Below are 15,190 nucleotides of genomic sequence, written 5' to 3'. Positions count from 1 at the left end.
AAAGGCACTTCACTTCTAGCTGTTGCATGAGAGAGCAGCCACATAGAGCTCACTTTCCATCAGATTTTGTCTTATTCAAATTTTCATCTCAGGAGGCTGCTGTCTCATTCGACAGCCAGCTGCAAAATGCTTTTCTGCGCAAGTCCCTAGCAAATCCCTAAAACCACCGTAGGAGTTCTACCATCGATGATATTCTTTTTTTTTTTTTTTGATAGGTATCGATGATATTCTTAGTAGATCACAACCGTACGCAAACCAAACAATCTAACTAAGATGGAACCCACACTAAGCCTGAGTGCCAAACGGATGATCCACACCGTCCAAAAAACAGGTTAGTTAGAAAGCAAAGGAGAAGTTCATAAGTTTGACATCTAGGGTCGTATCAAATGATGCAATTTTTAGGGTATGTTGAGATTATTAGTGACTGTAGAAAAGGTTGGCCCACCCACGATGGGTCCTACAATTAGACCTTGCAAAAGTGACCTGTGCCCGCGGGTCGACCCGACCCACCTGCAAATTTGCGGGCACGGGTCTAAGTTTTAGTGACCCGTCAAAACTAACTCGCGGGTGACCCAACCCGCAAAAACACGGGTCGGGTCGGGTCAACCCGCAGGCACCCGCATTTTTACCGTATTTTTTTTTTTTTTTAGAATGTTATCAGCACTACTGTTTTTTATGAGAGAACTCCTCACTTTATAAAAAGTACGGTATGGCCCGCACCATAGGATTATCCAAACAGTCCATTAGATGGGACATAGCCTAAATAGGTTATGGCCCAAAATTATTTCCATTGGTTGATTCTAACCCTCCGATCTATAGAGGGTTAGGATCAACACTCTAACATTCAGATTGGAGGGTTAGGATTATCCTATGGAAATGATTTTTGGAGCATAACCTATTTAGGCTATGGCCCATCTAATGGACGGTTTGGATCATCCTATGGTGTGGGCCATACCATAGTTTTAATAGAGTGAGAGTGCGCTCATAAGAAAACAGTAGTGTTGATAACATTTCCTTCTGTTTTTTATTTTATAAGAATTTGCTACCAAACTTCTCCTATGGCAACTTCTCGGCATGTGGCCATCCTCCTGGTGCAAAGATGCGCACATGGCAAACAAAAAAAAGTAATCATTACACAAAAAAAGTAAAATAGCTAAAGTTATAAAGTTTTAAATGAAAAATTACTTAGAAATGGTTATAAAGTTGTAAAATTAAGAAAAAAATACCAATAAAATATAGAAACTTATGACAATTACGGAAAAAACAGATGCAGTCAAATCAGGAGAATTATTACAATCCCCCATATTTGCGGGTGACCCGCGGGTTGACCCGGCCCACCCGCGGGCCGCGCGGGTCACCTAAATTCTGACCCGCAAAAATGCGGGTCATTTCCTCACCCGACCCGCACCCGCATCACCCGCGGGTTGACCCGGCCTGACCCACCCGTTTGCCAGGTCTACCCACAATTTGGGTGGCCTTGGATACTCTTTGGAGGGGATTTTGTTGTTTGGTAATATTTCGCCATAATAAATAGGCTTTAATTTGGATCTTCATTCTTAGAAAGGGAAAGGTTATATTCGCCCCCTTTTTCTTCCCCCGGTCACTCCCTTGTAATATAAAAAGAGTAACCATAAACAAAGGTAAAAGGGGGTAGAGCTCTAGCTCGATCCGAACTAACCTACCAAAAAGAACATAGTCAGCAAACCTGGAGCACAAAAACCTGGATGAGAAAAATGATGGCATAATAGTATTGGTTGCAACAACTGAAAGGAAACATTAATACATCTGGTCCGGTTCCTGCCTAAACCCAGCTTATCCATGAAAAAAAAAAACCTAAAAGGAAACATGAAAAAATGCATTCAATACTTTTAAAATTTTATAATTTACAAAAGAAAAATGATAGAGAAACCAAATTTGGAACCTAATTATGGAACCGGCGATAACCTGTTAACACATTTGACAATCGCCTGCATTTATCTTAGTTTCTTAAAAGGGATTTGCTAGTGCCCATCGCAAAAGGCATTTCGCGGATGGTCTATTGCATGTGAGGCCAGCCACCTCATGAATGAAGACAAAATCTGCTGAAAAGTGACCCTGTGCACCTCATGAATGAAGACATAATATGCTGAAAAGTGAGCTATGTGGCTGGCCTCACATGCAACAGTCCGCAAACCAAATCCCTTCTCACAATGACAAAACTTACCCTCCCTTTCATGGCATGCAGCAATTTGTTCGGTTCGGCTCTCGATTAGAGAAACAGTTTCCTTAGCAGTGCTCTTTACAAAATATAGGGGTGTTAAATTCAGAAAGACAAAAACTTGTTTAATATGTTTACAACGGGTCTTAAAAAAGCCTTTTTAAATGGGTAAAAGTTTTAAACAGAGTGTAAAACGAAAAATAAGTCGTTTAGAACGGTCATAATTAGACTAGAGGGTGGACCAGGGAAGAAATGGGAGCCAATAGATCACTTCGCTCAGAAATAACATAAAATATATCGAGGGTATTTTGGTAAATTAGATAAAACCAACTATTTCACAACGGTTACAAATTCAGAAAGGCATGTGTACTTTTTTAAGCTACACGAGTTTGCTCCTGCATTCAAACAAAGGGGAAACCCGTTAGGAATGCAGGGTAAAAACTGTCAATGCCTCGAGTTACCTTCTAGAGGTAAGTTTCTTTGAGATCCACCAACAAGCTATGGTCCCATGTTGGACGATTGTTTTTCACGACAAAAACAATGATCGTCACAAAAAAAATTTCTAATTTTCATAGCAATTAAATATCTTAAGAAATTTCTTCATAGTAAGTAAATAGCTTATAAATTTAAATATTTTTATAGCTATAAAATACCTTACATAACAAACACCTATATTGAAAGTACGTATATTCCATACTTGTAGAGAAGGAGCACACATGCGTGCAATAGACACAGAAAGAGAACTGGGGTTGCGTGGACTGATAGATTTTATAATTTTATTAGTGGAAGAGAACAGAGGTTGGGTCGACTCTTGGGAGCGTTTGTATACTTGGATTTTACAATCATGGGTTAAAAAATCCAATTTTTAGCTCATAAAATCCAGATTTTAACTTATTAAATCTTGGATTATAAAATTCATTTATTCAAACCGCCAAGGAGACTCTCAATGTTATTAGTGTTGGACATAGTGTCCTAAAAATGGAATTTCGTCTGAGTGCAAAATAGGAAAGATATTATTATTATTATAATATCATATTCAAATATTCTATTAGAGAGAAAAGAGGAAAGGAAATAATATATATATATATATATATATATATATATATATATATATATATATATATATATATATATATATATATGAGGAAACTGTTGGTGTGCTTAAGCTCACCAAACTTATGGTGAGCTTAAGCACCCAATCACATTGGGGGGGCCCACTTTGTTAGGATGATCCAAAGTAGTCATTTGAAAGTCCCTTACATAGATGGGGGGTGTACCAAAAATCAGCTCCATATGATCATCCTAACCCCTCCATTTGTGAAGGACAAAAATGGACAGACACAAATCTGCCCATTTTTTGTCTTCCACAAATGGAGGGGTTAGGATGATCCTATGGAGCTGATTTTTTGTACACCCCCTATCTATCATAAGGCCTTGCAAATGAATGGTTTGGATCACCACAGAAAATGTGGGACCCATGTGATTGGGGAGCTTAAGCGTACCATAAGTTTGGTGCGCTTAAGCACATCAACAGTTTCCTCTCTCTCTCTCTCTCTCTCTCTCTCTCTCTCTCTATATATATATATATATATATATATATATATATATATATAGAGAGAGAGAGAGAGAGAGAATTGCTTTCCGCGGAAACGCGTTTCCCACTCTTCTTCATTTTCTTTTTCTTTCTTCATTTTCTTTTGGGCAGTGATATTCCACCACCCCTCCAATGGGTATTCCCCCCACTCCCCTTAACAGAAATCGTTAATATTCTGTTAGAAGGGAGGGAATAATACATCAGGGGTGGGGGGGTTCCATCAGAGGTGGGGGAAATATCAATTGGGGGAGGGAGAATATCCGTCAGGGGTGGGGGAAATATCCATCTGGGAGGGGGAAATATCCAATGGGGGGGGGGGGGGAGAGGGATATCCGTCAGGCAGTAGGAAATATCCATCAGGGGCGTGGGGAGAATATCACTGCCCTTTCTTTTAAAAAATTAGGCCCTATTCTGTTAAGATTATGAAAACCGATTGTGAATGAAAAATTTTCTTTCCTGATTTTCTTCACAGTTTATTCACTTTATTGCAAGTTTGCAACTGAATGTATTTGTGCCATTCTGGGCTCCAATTTATTGCAACTAATTGTGGGCCATTTTCTTTGAATTTGAATCTTTCTACTTCTCCCATGCTTTTAGGGATGGAGAATGAATTTGATGAGGTTGATGCCGAGTTTAGGGGTCTCGATGGAGATGAAACGCATGAAAATTTAAATGACTATGATGGTGATACTGGTGAATATAATGAATATGTATGGGAAGATGAAGATCATGAATATTATGACAATGAAGATGGGACGATTGATGATGATCTTTATGATGAAGATGGAAATCTTCTTCCAGGGGCAAAGGGGCCTTTATGGAGACATGTTGTTAAAGGGAGAAAATGTGGAAAGGGCCATGGTGGATCAATTGCCTTTAAATGTCGACATTGTCATCATATATACAATGGATCCTACACCTGTGTACAGGTCCATCTAATGGGTGCTCCAAAAGCCCAAAAGGCTGGAATCAGTTACTGCAGTGTTGCTAAAGATGATAGAGAACTACAGGCCAAGATGAGAAGACAAGTAGAGAGGTTTGAGAATGCATCAAGAGCACCTAAGTTGAAGAGGTCACGCCTTGACAGGCCCTCTCTTATGACAGATAAATCATCTACATTAAGGGGTATTGCAGGCCCTCTTTCAAAAGCCTTCAAAATACAAGAGCGGGAAGAGGTAGATTATAAGGTTGTGAGGTTCTTGACGGCAAATGGAATTCCATTCAATGTGTTGAGGTCGCCTTATTGGGAAGAGATGGTTTCCGCAATTAGTCAAGTATCGGGGTACAAAGCGCCATCATCTGAGAAAGCAAGGACAACCTTGCTTGATAATGAAAATGAGAGGGTGAGAAAACGTTTACAGGTGTTTTCAGATAAGTGGGAAGCTCATGGAGTTGCAGTTGTTTCTGATAGATGGACTTAGGTGAAAAATAAACCGCTTATAAATATACTTGCATCAAACTTTTTTGGGTCTGTTCCTATATGCACATATTTTATTTGCAGTGGAAAAATCAGGGAAGAATATATCTGAGTTCTTACTGACAGCTATTGAGAGCATTGGACCTTCGAATGTTGTTCAGGTGATTACAGACAATGCGGCAAATTGCAAGGCTGCAGGACATGCAGTTGAAAAAGCCTATAAGCATATTTTTTGGTCTCCATGTATGGTGCACACTTTGAATTTAATTCTTAAGGATTTGGCTCGTGAATTCATATGGATGAAAGAGATATATGTTGTAGGGAAAGATATTGTGAAGTATGTAACGAACCACTCTCAAGCTTTAGCTATATTTAGAAGTCACTCAAAGCTAGAGCTATTAAAGGTTGCAAAGATAAGATTTGCATCCCATTACATTACGTTGAAGCGACTTCTTGTTGTTAGGGAGGCGCTATTGCAGACAGTGGTGTTGGACACATGGAGATCATGGACATAGGCGCTTATTGATGAAGAATCTCGAAATTTTTCTGCAAAAGTGAAGAAAGATTTGATGTCAGATGAATTTCGGGATTCGGTTCGACTCATTATTTCAATGATAAAACCAATTTATAAGATGATCAAATTTACAGATCAAGAGGGCCCTCTTATTTGAGAGGTGTATGAGGGCATGGACAACATGCTAAGAGAAATTCGGGACAATTTACAAGGAAATGATAATTTTGAAGGGATTTATGGAAAAGTTCATCACTTTGTTAGCGAAAGATGGGGAAAGATGATGAATGTAGCTTCATTCCCTAGCATATGCCCTCACACCTAGGTATTATGATCTTGATTATCTGAAGCTAACTGCACCAGGTGGATTTAGACGGATGACTCCAGGTATAATGCTTAATTTTGAAATTTTGATCGTCTTTATAAATTATTATTTTTTGTTTTGGTTACGTATAAAGTTGTAGCATATCAATTTAACTTTTTAATATAATTTTTATGTAATCTTTGTCAGATCAAGATAATGAAGTTATTGATGCTGCCATGAAAGCAATGGAAAGAATAGTGGGGGAGGATGTGGAAATGAGGATTCTCCTTAGAGAGCAATTTGTTAAATTTGTTACAAGGAGAGGGAGGTTTGGTTCACCCCTTGCAACAACAGAAGCAAGAAGTCAATCTATGAGTGTACTTGAGTGGTGGAGGTTCCACGGAGGCGATACTCCTGAGTTAAGAAATTTAGCGATCAGAGTTCTTTCTCAGAGTGTTAGCTCGTTGTCGGCTGAGAGAGCATGGAGCACATATAGCTACATCCATAACGTTAAAAGGAATCGACTGAATGCAGCTCGTGCAGATACATTGGTTTATATCCATTCGAACTTAAGATTGCTTTCGAGGTAATTTTCTCTCTTGTTAATTCATATTTTAATTACTGCTTGTTACTTTGGTACATTTTTTTACATTTTTTTTATTTTTTTAATCTTTAATAGGCTTAGTGGAAGTTACAAACAAGGACCACACCGCAAGTGGGATATAAATCCTGAGATCCCATTGATTGATGACTCTGTGGTTAGGCTAGAGGAAATGAGGTGGGAAAATCTTGATGACCCTGTCGATCGTGTTACATCGAATGTTCCACTATTGAGGCCACAATCAGTTGCAATAGGACCTCCACAACCATCATTGCCTTCTCTCACCATGCTTGACACGACGACTACATCTTTATCACCTACTGATGCGCCTTCGTCTATGCCTCCACAATTAACTAGGCAGCAAGGCATTCATCAATTTGTTCGTGGTCGGGGGCGGGGAACAAGGGGAGGAGGCAGAAGGGGTTCACCTAGAGTTGACCCTTCAGATCCTAAGGGAAAAAGAAAATCTACATAGAGATTTTTGATATTTTGGGTTTTGGCTACTTCTAAACTTTTTGGGCATGTACTTAATTAAGTGTTGTCACTTGTGACTTGTGATTAACTATTTCATGCGGAGTTGCATTTTGTGGGTACTTAATTTTGATATAGAATTATATTCTCCTCTTCTATTTCTACTTAATTTTGATATAGAACTATATTTTTTGGGTATCACTTATCATAGCATATTTATGATTTATCACTTTGAACTTTGAATTTTGAATTGTATTTGCTTATGTTAGACTTAGAACTTAGAATTATATATATATTATATTCAAAATTCTAGTACAAGCATTTTCCTATTAATGTGTGTTACCATTACATTTATGTGTTTCACTTGCGTTTCCTTTAGGTTTCACTAGCATTTCCTTTAGGTTTCCCAAATGTTTCCCTTGCATTTCCCAAGACGTTTCCCAACGAGTTTCACATGCGTTTCTCTATCATTTTCCGCTTCTCGTTTCCCCCTTGATTTTTTTCACTCGTTTCACGTTTCCATTTCATGTACCGTTTTCCGTTTCCTTTTCCCAAACTGGTAACCATGGGAGAATATATAGGAATGCTTTTTCACCAAAAAGCAACTCACGTATCTATGATTGGGAGCACGCCCAACTTGACCATGTGGACACGTCCAACCTTGTTTTGTATATTTTTAAAAGGCAAGCTTGCTAGTCTTCTATTTTATATAGATCTTTGTGGATAAACTTTAGGAAAGTTTTCAAATAGAAACACAACACCTATATAGACTCTAAGGGGACGTTTTTAAATATACTCTAAGGCTGAGAAAAACGTACATGGCAGCCCTCTAAAACGTTGATAATTCCTTTCTCTCTCTTCAATTCTCTCAAATATTGCTTCTAGTTTTTGAGAAATAACCAAAGCTCCTTCTAGTTTTGATATAATTCCCATCCAATAATCTGATTTAGATTAGATTACTACGGAGAACAATAGTTGTTCTTCACCCCTTTGTGTGAAACAAAGGATCCCATCAGATCAACTTGCGGATTCGCGGCGTTTGGAACCTTCACGAACATTCGAGGAGTAGATCGAGCGGACGATTATTCTTCTCTACTAAAAGTAAGGTAATTATTTATTACATTTCTTTTATTTGATCACCATCAGAAAATCTAGATCCTAGAATTCCTGGGTTTAGGACAAAGTCATTAAGTTCTTTTTTGTTCTACGCGATTTTATTCCGCTGGGCGTAGTGATTTTGCCCGGGGCTTTACAACGCTTCTAACAAGTTGTATCAGAGCAAACTAGGGAATAGATTAGGAGGTTAATGAACCAAAGATAGATCATGTGGTGACCCGCTGTGAGCCCGGACGTTTATCCTGGCTATTCGAGGTTCCTAGTCTTTATGTGTGATTTTAATAGACATAGGATTGTTTTGAGAAAACAGCAGATCTGATCTGTTTTTTGGATTTTTTTTTGAAATTCCAATGATAGACCAAAGGTAAGATGGCAACTTATGAGGAGGGAAATTAGGTTTGAAAAATTAAGTTTTAACCTTTTAAAAGACTTAAACCCAATTTAGAGATTAAGAGATCAAAAATAAAAAATAAGCACACAAGTTAAATCCTAAGTGCAATGCAAATTAAATAAAGCAAGAGACAAGAAAGAATGCACCCAAGATTTAAAGTGATTCGGTCCTCAAACGCAAGGCCTACTCCACTCCACCAACCAAACCCGTTGATGGCTTCACTATGATGATCTTCTTAACCTTGGCGAAGACCGGTGCCAATTACAATGTCCAATCGCTTTAACCTTGGTAGCAATCCACACCACAGAGAGAGAGCTTCGTTTCTCCAAACACTCGCCCAAATACAACGATTTGTTAATGAAAGAAAAAACAAAAAATCCCTATCAAAGGGTTACAAAGTTTGGAGAAGATGTACAAATTCAAGCGTAAGATCTAAATCCAAAGTCTAGAGAATGAGAGGCATAAACAAGCTTGATTCACTCTTAGGATGTTCCAATAGGGTTCTAGAGAATGAAAACCCAAAATATGACCGTTTGGGGGCATAGTCATAATTCTGGGAAAAACCCCAACGGCTATAATTTTTCACTCAACATAGTGTTCTCGGAGTTCCGAGAGACTTTCTTGGAGTTCTGAGAATTTTTTGGAATTCCGAAAATTTCTCTCGGAGTTCCGGGAATACAAACAGAAGATGAAAAAATGTTACTGCTCCATTTCTCGGAGCTCCAAGAATTCTCTCGGAGTTCCGAGAAGCCTATTTCCAGCAGGTTTTCAAGTGTGAAATGCTTATTTGTTTTGGGCTTCGAGGGTTTCCAATTCTATACTTAGATGGGATTGTTATGAGGGTTCCAAAGTGTTGGAACATCACAAGGACAATCACTTAAACATGTTAGTCCATTTAAGGGTGTGTGATTACTTCATTTATGCTTCTCAAAACCTAAACTAGGATTGGATCTTTACAATCTAAAAGACTTCAAGGAGACTGATCTTCACTTGTATTGCTTCAAGTCTTCTTGCTTCTTGGATCGCCAATGACTTTGGCCTTCCGAGTGTGGTCCAAGTGGAGCTTCTTGGCCTCAATCCAAGTAACCTTGATACAGAACAATCATGATCTACAACTTAAGACAATCAAACACATTAGTGATATAAAATCACTTGAGTTTGGAATCATCAAAAGAAGATGGGAATGGCAAGGTGGGAACCATTGGGCTTAATTTTGGATGATCATTTTAAATGGTTGGATAGTACATTCGAATATGAATCCAACGCATCAAGAATCATCGAAATTCGACGGGCAGATTGGGAGATATGATTTTTCGAAGTTGCATGCATATTGCTGGAATTTTAGTGTGAAAATCAAAATGGGTTTTTGTTAAAAGGTTTATGAACCAGGCATATATTGTTTAAGCAATTTCTTGTGGAGTTAGTAGCATGATCGGCACCTTAAAAGGTCTTTCGAAAAATTATATCCCACTCAAAATTCTCCGAAATGTCATGCTATCCGGATAGTGTCCCCGGTACAGGACAAATTTTTGTTTTTCCAATCAAACGATCTTTTTTTGCACAAAAATTTTTATGGTGATTTTTTAGATTATATAAAAATATTTTATGATGGTTCTAAAGAAATCAAAATGGTTGAATGTTAATTACAAATTATTTAACCAAGATTTAGTGCGAATTGATCACTTTTGCTGAAAAATTGGCAAAAAGGACTTTGACCTCAATTCGTGCATATGATGCATGGATTTATTTTTATAGTGGATGTTCTGATGTCGATGATCTGATTTATTTGATATTTGATTTTTATTATTAAAGTCCGCAATGTAATTTAATTTTCAATTTTATTCCATTTATGTACTCCCTCTGGGCAGTTGGGTGGATGACTTGTTTCTCATGGAGATTGATCGTCATGTATAGATTACCTATGATCGTGTAAGACACTAGGGTAGTTTAGTCCAAGCCCAATTGAGGATGAGATCGTTCTCTTGGATCTCAACGGATATATCGTGGGAACCACGGCATGGCAGTGCTCCAAATTGTTTGGCGGTAAATGGCAGAATTCGATTCAACCAAGGAGGAACAAAGTTGCTGATGTTGTTGATGTTCTAGGCTTCATATTTTAGACACCCCCATTTTGCTACGCCTTAAAAAACAAAAGATTCGGTAGTATCATCGAATTTTGAATCTGTATTCAGCATTAGATTAGGATCCATGCATTTTAGGGTAGATTTCATTTCATTATGGGAGTTTTGAAGTTGATTCGCGATCCTGAAGGTCTCTAGGGGGTTCCTTTGGCCTCTGGAAGATGAAAGTTCAAGTTTCCAAGCAAATGAAAAAACCTGCTATTTTTAGAATTTTCAGGGGTTCCATCATTTTTGCCTATTTTGCACTGCAGGGGTATTTTGGTCATTCCCGATGTGTCTCGTTTGACCCCCGAGTTATATTTGAGAAACTTGAGTGATTTTACAAATTTTGAAAAAGCTGCTATTTTTAGAAACTCATGGGGCTTCCACATTTTCCATCATCTTATGGATATTTCAATTATTTCTCATATGTCCAAAACCATCTCGAGGGTACGGCTGATGGATTATGAGTAATTTCGTAAAATTTGGGAAACTTGCTAAATTTAGATCTCTCAAGATTTTCTTTTAGTCTTGCACTTCGGGGGTATTTTAGACATTTCCAAACATTTCATATTTGGTCCCTAAGTTGTGTCTAAGAAATCTTGAGTCCGTTCATAAATTTTTGAAAACCTGCTATATTTAGAATTTCTCAGAGTTTTCCCTAGTCTCGCCAAATTCTAGCACCTCGGGGTAATTTGGTCTTTTCCTGTGTAATTCTTTTGATCCCCGAAATATGTCTGAGAGATTATGAATGATTTCCTGAATTTTGGAAAACCTGCTAAATTTAGAATTTCTCAGGGGTTTCGCTTAATTTGGAAATTTTAAGTGTTGAGGGCATTTTGGGTATTTTCAGGAGATACCAAATGATCTTGTTTAATATTACTCACCGAAAGGACCCAATTTTAAAAGTTTCTATTTTTAAAGTTTGACCACAAAGACTTTTCATTTTTAATTTTTCCCTTTAGGAGTGAACCAATCTGAGGGTATTTTGGTCGCATTTGGATGTCTAACAGTCAAATAGGGGCATTTTGGTCCGAAAAGTTGTTTTCCAAAAAAAATGGTCCGATCATGTGTGAGGGATGCACCATAAATGTCAAATGGGTTGGGTCCATATATAGAATGTTGAATTTAGAAAGATTTTATTGAATTTTTACGGAAAAACCCGAAACCCGTGTGAAATGGCCCATTGAGCTAAAGCCCGCAAAGATGGAGCTCATGTGGGTTCACCCATATGGGTCGACCACCATGGTGGACTCCCCACATGGCTGACCCACATGAGTTGAGCACTCAACCTTGATGATGTCACAATGGTGACATCATATTTGTTAAAAGAAAAATAAAAAGAATAAAAAAAGAAAAGAAGGAAAGAAGGAAAAGATGAATGATTGCTTAAAAAAGTTTTCTTCCAAAGAAACAATGTGGAATGATAATAGCATGTCTTGATGGACAAGAAATTAAGATTGAAATCAAATCCAATTTGGAAACAAGAAAGAAAGAAAGCAAGAGGGAAAAATTAGAAACAAGCCAAAAATGAGAGCTCTCACATTGGAAACTACTATTTCTCTCTTAACCCTAGCTTTTTTGTATAAAAATCAAGCAAACAATCCTGGGAAGGATAAAAAAAAATCCAAATTCGTCCTTTTTCTCTCTCCTCCCAAAAAAAAAGAGAGAAAAAAACCTCCTCTCTCTTGAAGTATGTTCATCTCTCTCTCAAGTGTTATTTATGAAAGGAATTCTTGAATTCCTTCTTCTTCTCCATGGCATCACACAATCAAGGATTATTGAAGTGTTCTTTGGATCTTTTTTAGCGTATAAAAGGGTTGGACAAAGCGTATATCTTGGATCACCAACCCTAGAGACAAGGATCACGATCAACGGTAATGATTCCTCATCTCTGTGAAGTAGAAAAAGCATGCTAGGGTTTTAATTTTGATAGATCAAATCAACGAGTTTTTCTTTGAAATTCCAGTATGTTATAATATAGATTATGAGTTTTCAAAATCCAAAATTTGATCCAAAAATTAATTTTCCTTCATTTAAAAATGGTTTTCTTTTGTTTTTATTCAATATGGATTTAAATTAGATTATCAAAGCAAGTGTTTGAAAACATGGTTGTTTTTTAAAAACTGATATTTTCTGGGTTTTATATAAAATACAAAACTACTGGAAACTTAATTTCCAACCGCGGTTCGGCCGTTTTATTTCTCATTCTATTTTTCAAAGAATAACCCTTTTATTTCTTGATGAATGAAGCCAAAAGTATATCAAATCATGCCCAAATTTACTGAAAGTTTGTTTCCAGTAGTTTTACAAGGTTTTTAGATCACCTAAAAATTTTCATATTTTTTGGAGTTTATTTAATTGGATTATTAATTATTTTAAATTTGGACTATTTTTAATAAATACCAAATCGTTTTACAAATTCATGAAACTTTCCAAAATTAAAGCCCAATAATAAATGGAAGTTTCCATTGAAAAATATGTTAAAAAAAATATGTTTTTTACTGTTTTCTAATCGCTTCCCCGTTTTAAGTGCCATAATTCATTTTCTTATTAAATTAATATATTTTCAAAATTTTTCTTTACAAACCAGTAACTTAGGTTACTGGAATATTAGAGAAATATTTTCAATTAATTTTGCAAAGATTTGATAAGGTTTTACAATTTATTTTAATAAACGGGTTTTAACGCCTAGGAAACAAATTGATCTTTTATATTTAAAAACCAATTTTAAGGAGGAGATTTAATTTTTAAGTTTTGAAATTTTGATAAAAAAATTTATAATCTATTATTTATCTACTGGAATTTTTTATTTGATTTTAGAATACCATTATGTTTGCTTTTTAAATAATTCTTTGGTTTCATCTGATTTTTGTGTGAATTTAAATGGGCATCAAATGGTAATAAAAATTCATGAAAGTCATACAGTAGTCTAAGATCATGATTATCTTTATACTGTAACTGTTTAAGTTGATTTGAAGTTGATATACTATAGGTTGCTGTGTTAATCTATAATCTGATTTGAATTTTGAAAAATCAGAAATGGATATCTAATCTTAATGCTAATTCATGCAAAATTTTCAGGAAGATTTAATCATCTATATCTTTATTTTGTAAAAGTTTGGAGTATTTTAAAATTGATATGATATAGGTTACTGTGTTAATCTATAATCTAATTTGAATTTTGAAAAATCAGAAATTGATATGAAATCTTAATGATAATTCATGAAATTTTTCCAATAAGCCACAATCATCCATATCTTGTTACTGGAAACGTTTCAACTGAGTTGGAGTTCAATTTCTTAGGGTTACTGTCTAATCCTAGCAATCTGGTCTTAATGATATTAAATCACAATTTAATAGCAAATCAATACAAAAGTCAGTAAAAATCTCCAAAAACCTTAACTTTTCATCATAAATTCAATCCCTAACTTTTTTGAAACAGAAACCTTAGGGTTTATAAATTGCCTTTGTAAATTGGCTGTTCTGTGACAATTTAACTGCCGAGATCGTAACTATAATCGTATACTAATTGCGATCGATCCAGCATAATTGGAGTGCATAAATTATAGTATGTTATTGGCTCCGAGGTCCACTGTCCACGAAAATCCTGAGAAACATGCCAGGCAATAAGATACTATAACTTACGTGCTAAATTCTACAAGGGTTGAGAGCACGATTCCCTTCCATGGTTGCGATTCGAGGCCGAAACTTGCGAACCATAGAGCCTTTGGTATTCCTTAGATGTTTAGGAATAAAAAATTCTCAAAAATCAAAAATCATTAAGTTCAACAAATCGATTTAACTCGATCTGCGTCTTAGGAGCCGTTGGATTACGGTCTCCTATCGTAGGAACCTTTAGGACCCCTTAGGAACACTTATGTCACGTTGTGTCCTAAGTTTTAGAGAGTCCTAGAGTTAAGAGTCCAGCCTCATCACGAGCGTTTGCTATGGATAGCAACCGTGCCATAGATCTAGTTACACTAGTCACCCAATTTTCCCCTAGGACAAACCTAGTTACCTAGGATGTAGGTTAACCTGCATTAGTCTAAGGGACGTCTTGCACTTAGATAGGACCATATAGCATCTTAGATGAAGTCTTAGGATAATAAAATCTTCAACTTGAATTAAATAATTTCTCTTAAACTGTTAAAACAGTCAATCTAGTTTAGGTCGGTGTCCTAGATGAGTTAGGCATAAGAAGCTTAGTTTAGGTGCACCGAACAACGATCGACTCTAATTCTAGTGAGGTTGGGATACGTAGGCAACTTGGATACTTGAGTGGCATACCAAGCCCGAGTCGGCTCCACACATAAGTGGTGGGGTTTTGTACATTAATCCTTAAATTAAAAGTGATTAAATCACTTAGGACTTTCTATGAAATTAGAATTTTAGAAGGACTTTCACTTAGACTGAATTCAAACAAATTAAGAAAATCAAGATACACATTTAGGAATTACACTGAAAT

At 36.5% G+C, this 15,190-nt stretch overlaps 1 protein-coding gene across 1 annotated transcript; it reads left to right on the top strand.

The window, feature by feature from the left end:
- Positions 1–4,390: 4,390 nt before the first annotated feature.
- On the top strand, positions 4,391–5,723 carry LOC143852490 (uncharacterized). Its single transcript, XM_077361874.1, has 2 exons — positions 4,391–5,144; positions 5,293–5,723. The coding sequence occupies exons 1-2, from the start codon at positions 4,391–4,393 to the stop codon at positions 5,721–5,723; spliced, it is 1,185 nt and encodes a 394-aa protein (XP_077217989.1).
- The last annotated feature ends 9,467 nt before the right edge of the window (positions 5,724–15,190 follow it).

This window comes from Tasmannia lanceolata, unplaced genomic scaffold (genome assembly GCF_043159265.1).
Source record: "Tasmannia lanceolata isolate RefF3 unplaced genomic scaffold, GAP_Taslan_0.1 ptg000019l, whole genome shotgun sequence".
Classification (NCBI taxonomy): Eukaryota; Viridiplantae; Streptophyta; class Magnoliopsida; order Canellales; family Winteraceae; genus Tasmannia; species Tasmannia lanceolata.
Note: the sequence above shows the minus strand (reverse complement) of the source record. Positions and strands in the feature narration are given on the sequence as shown.

Bases quoted from the DNA above. Each gene is read 5' to 3' on its own strand.
- LOC143852490 (XM_077361874.1), top strand. From the start codon at position 4,391: ATGGAGAATGAATTTGATGAGGTTGATGCCGAGTTTAGGGGTCTCGAT. The intron at 5,145-5,292 runs GTTTACAGGTGT...TTTTATTTGCAG, and splicing joins AAATGAGAGGGTGAGAAAAC to TGGAAAAATCAGGGAAGAAT.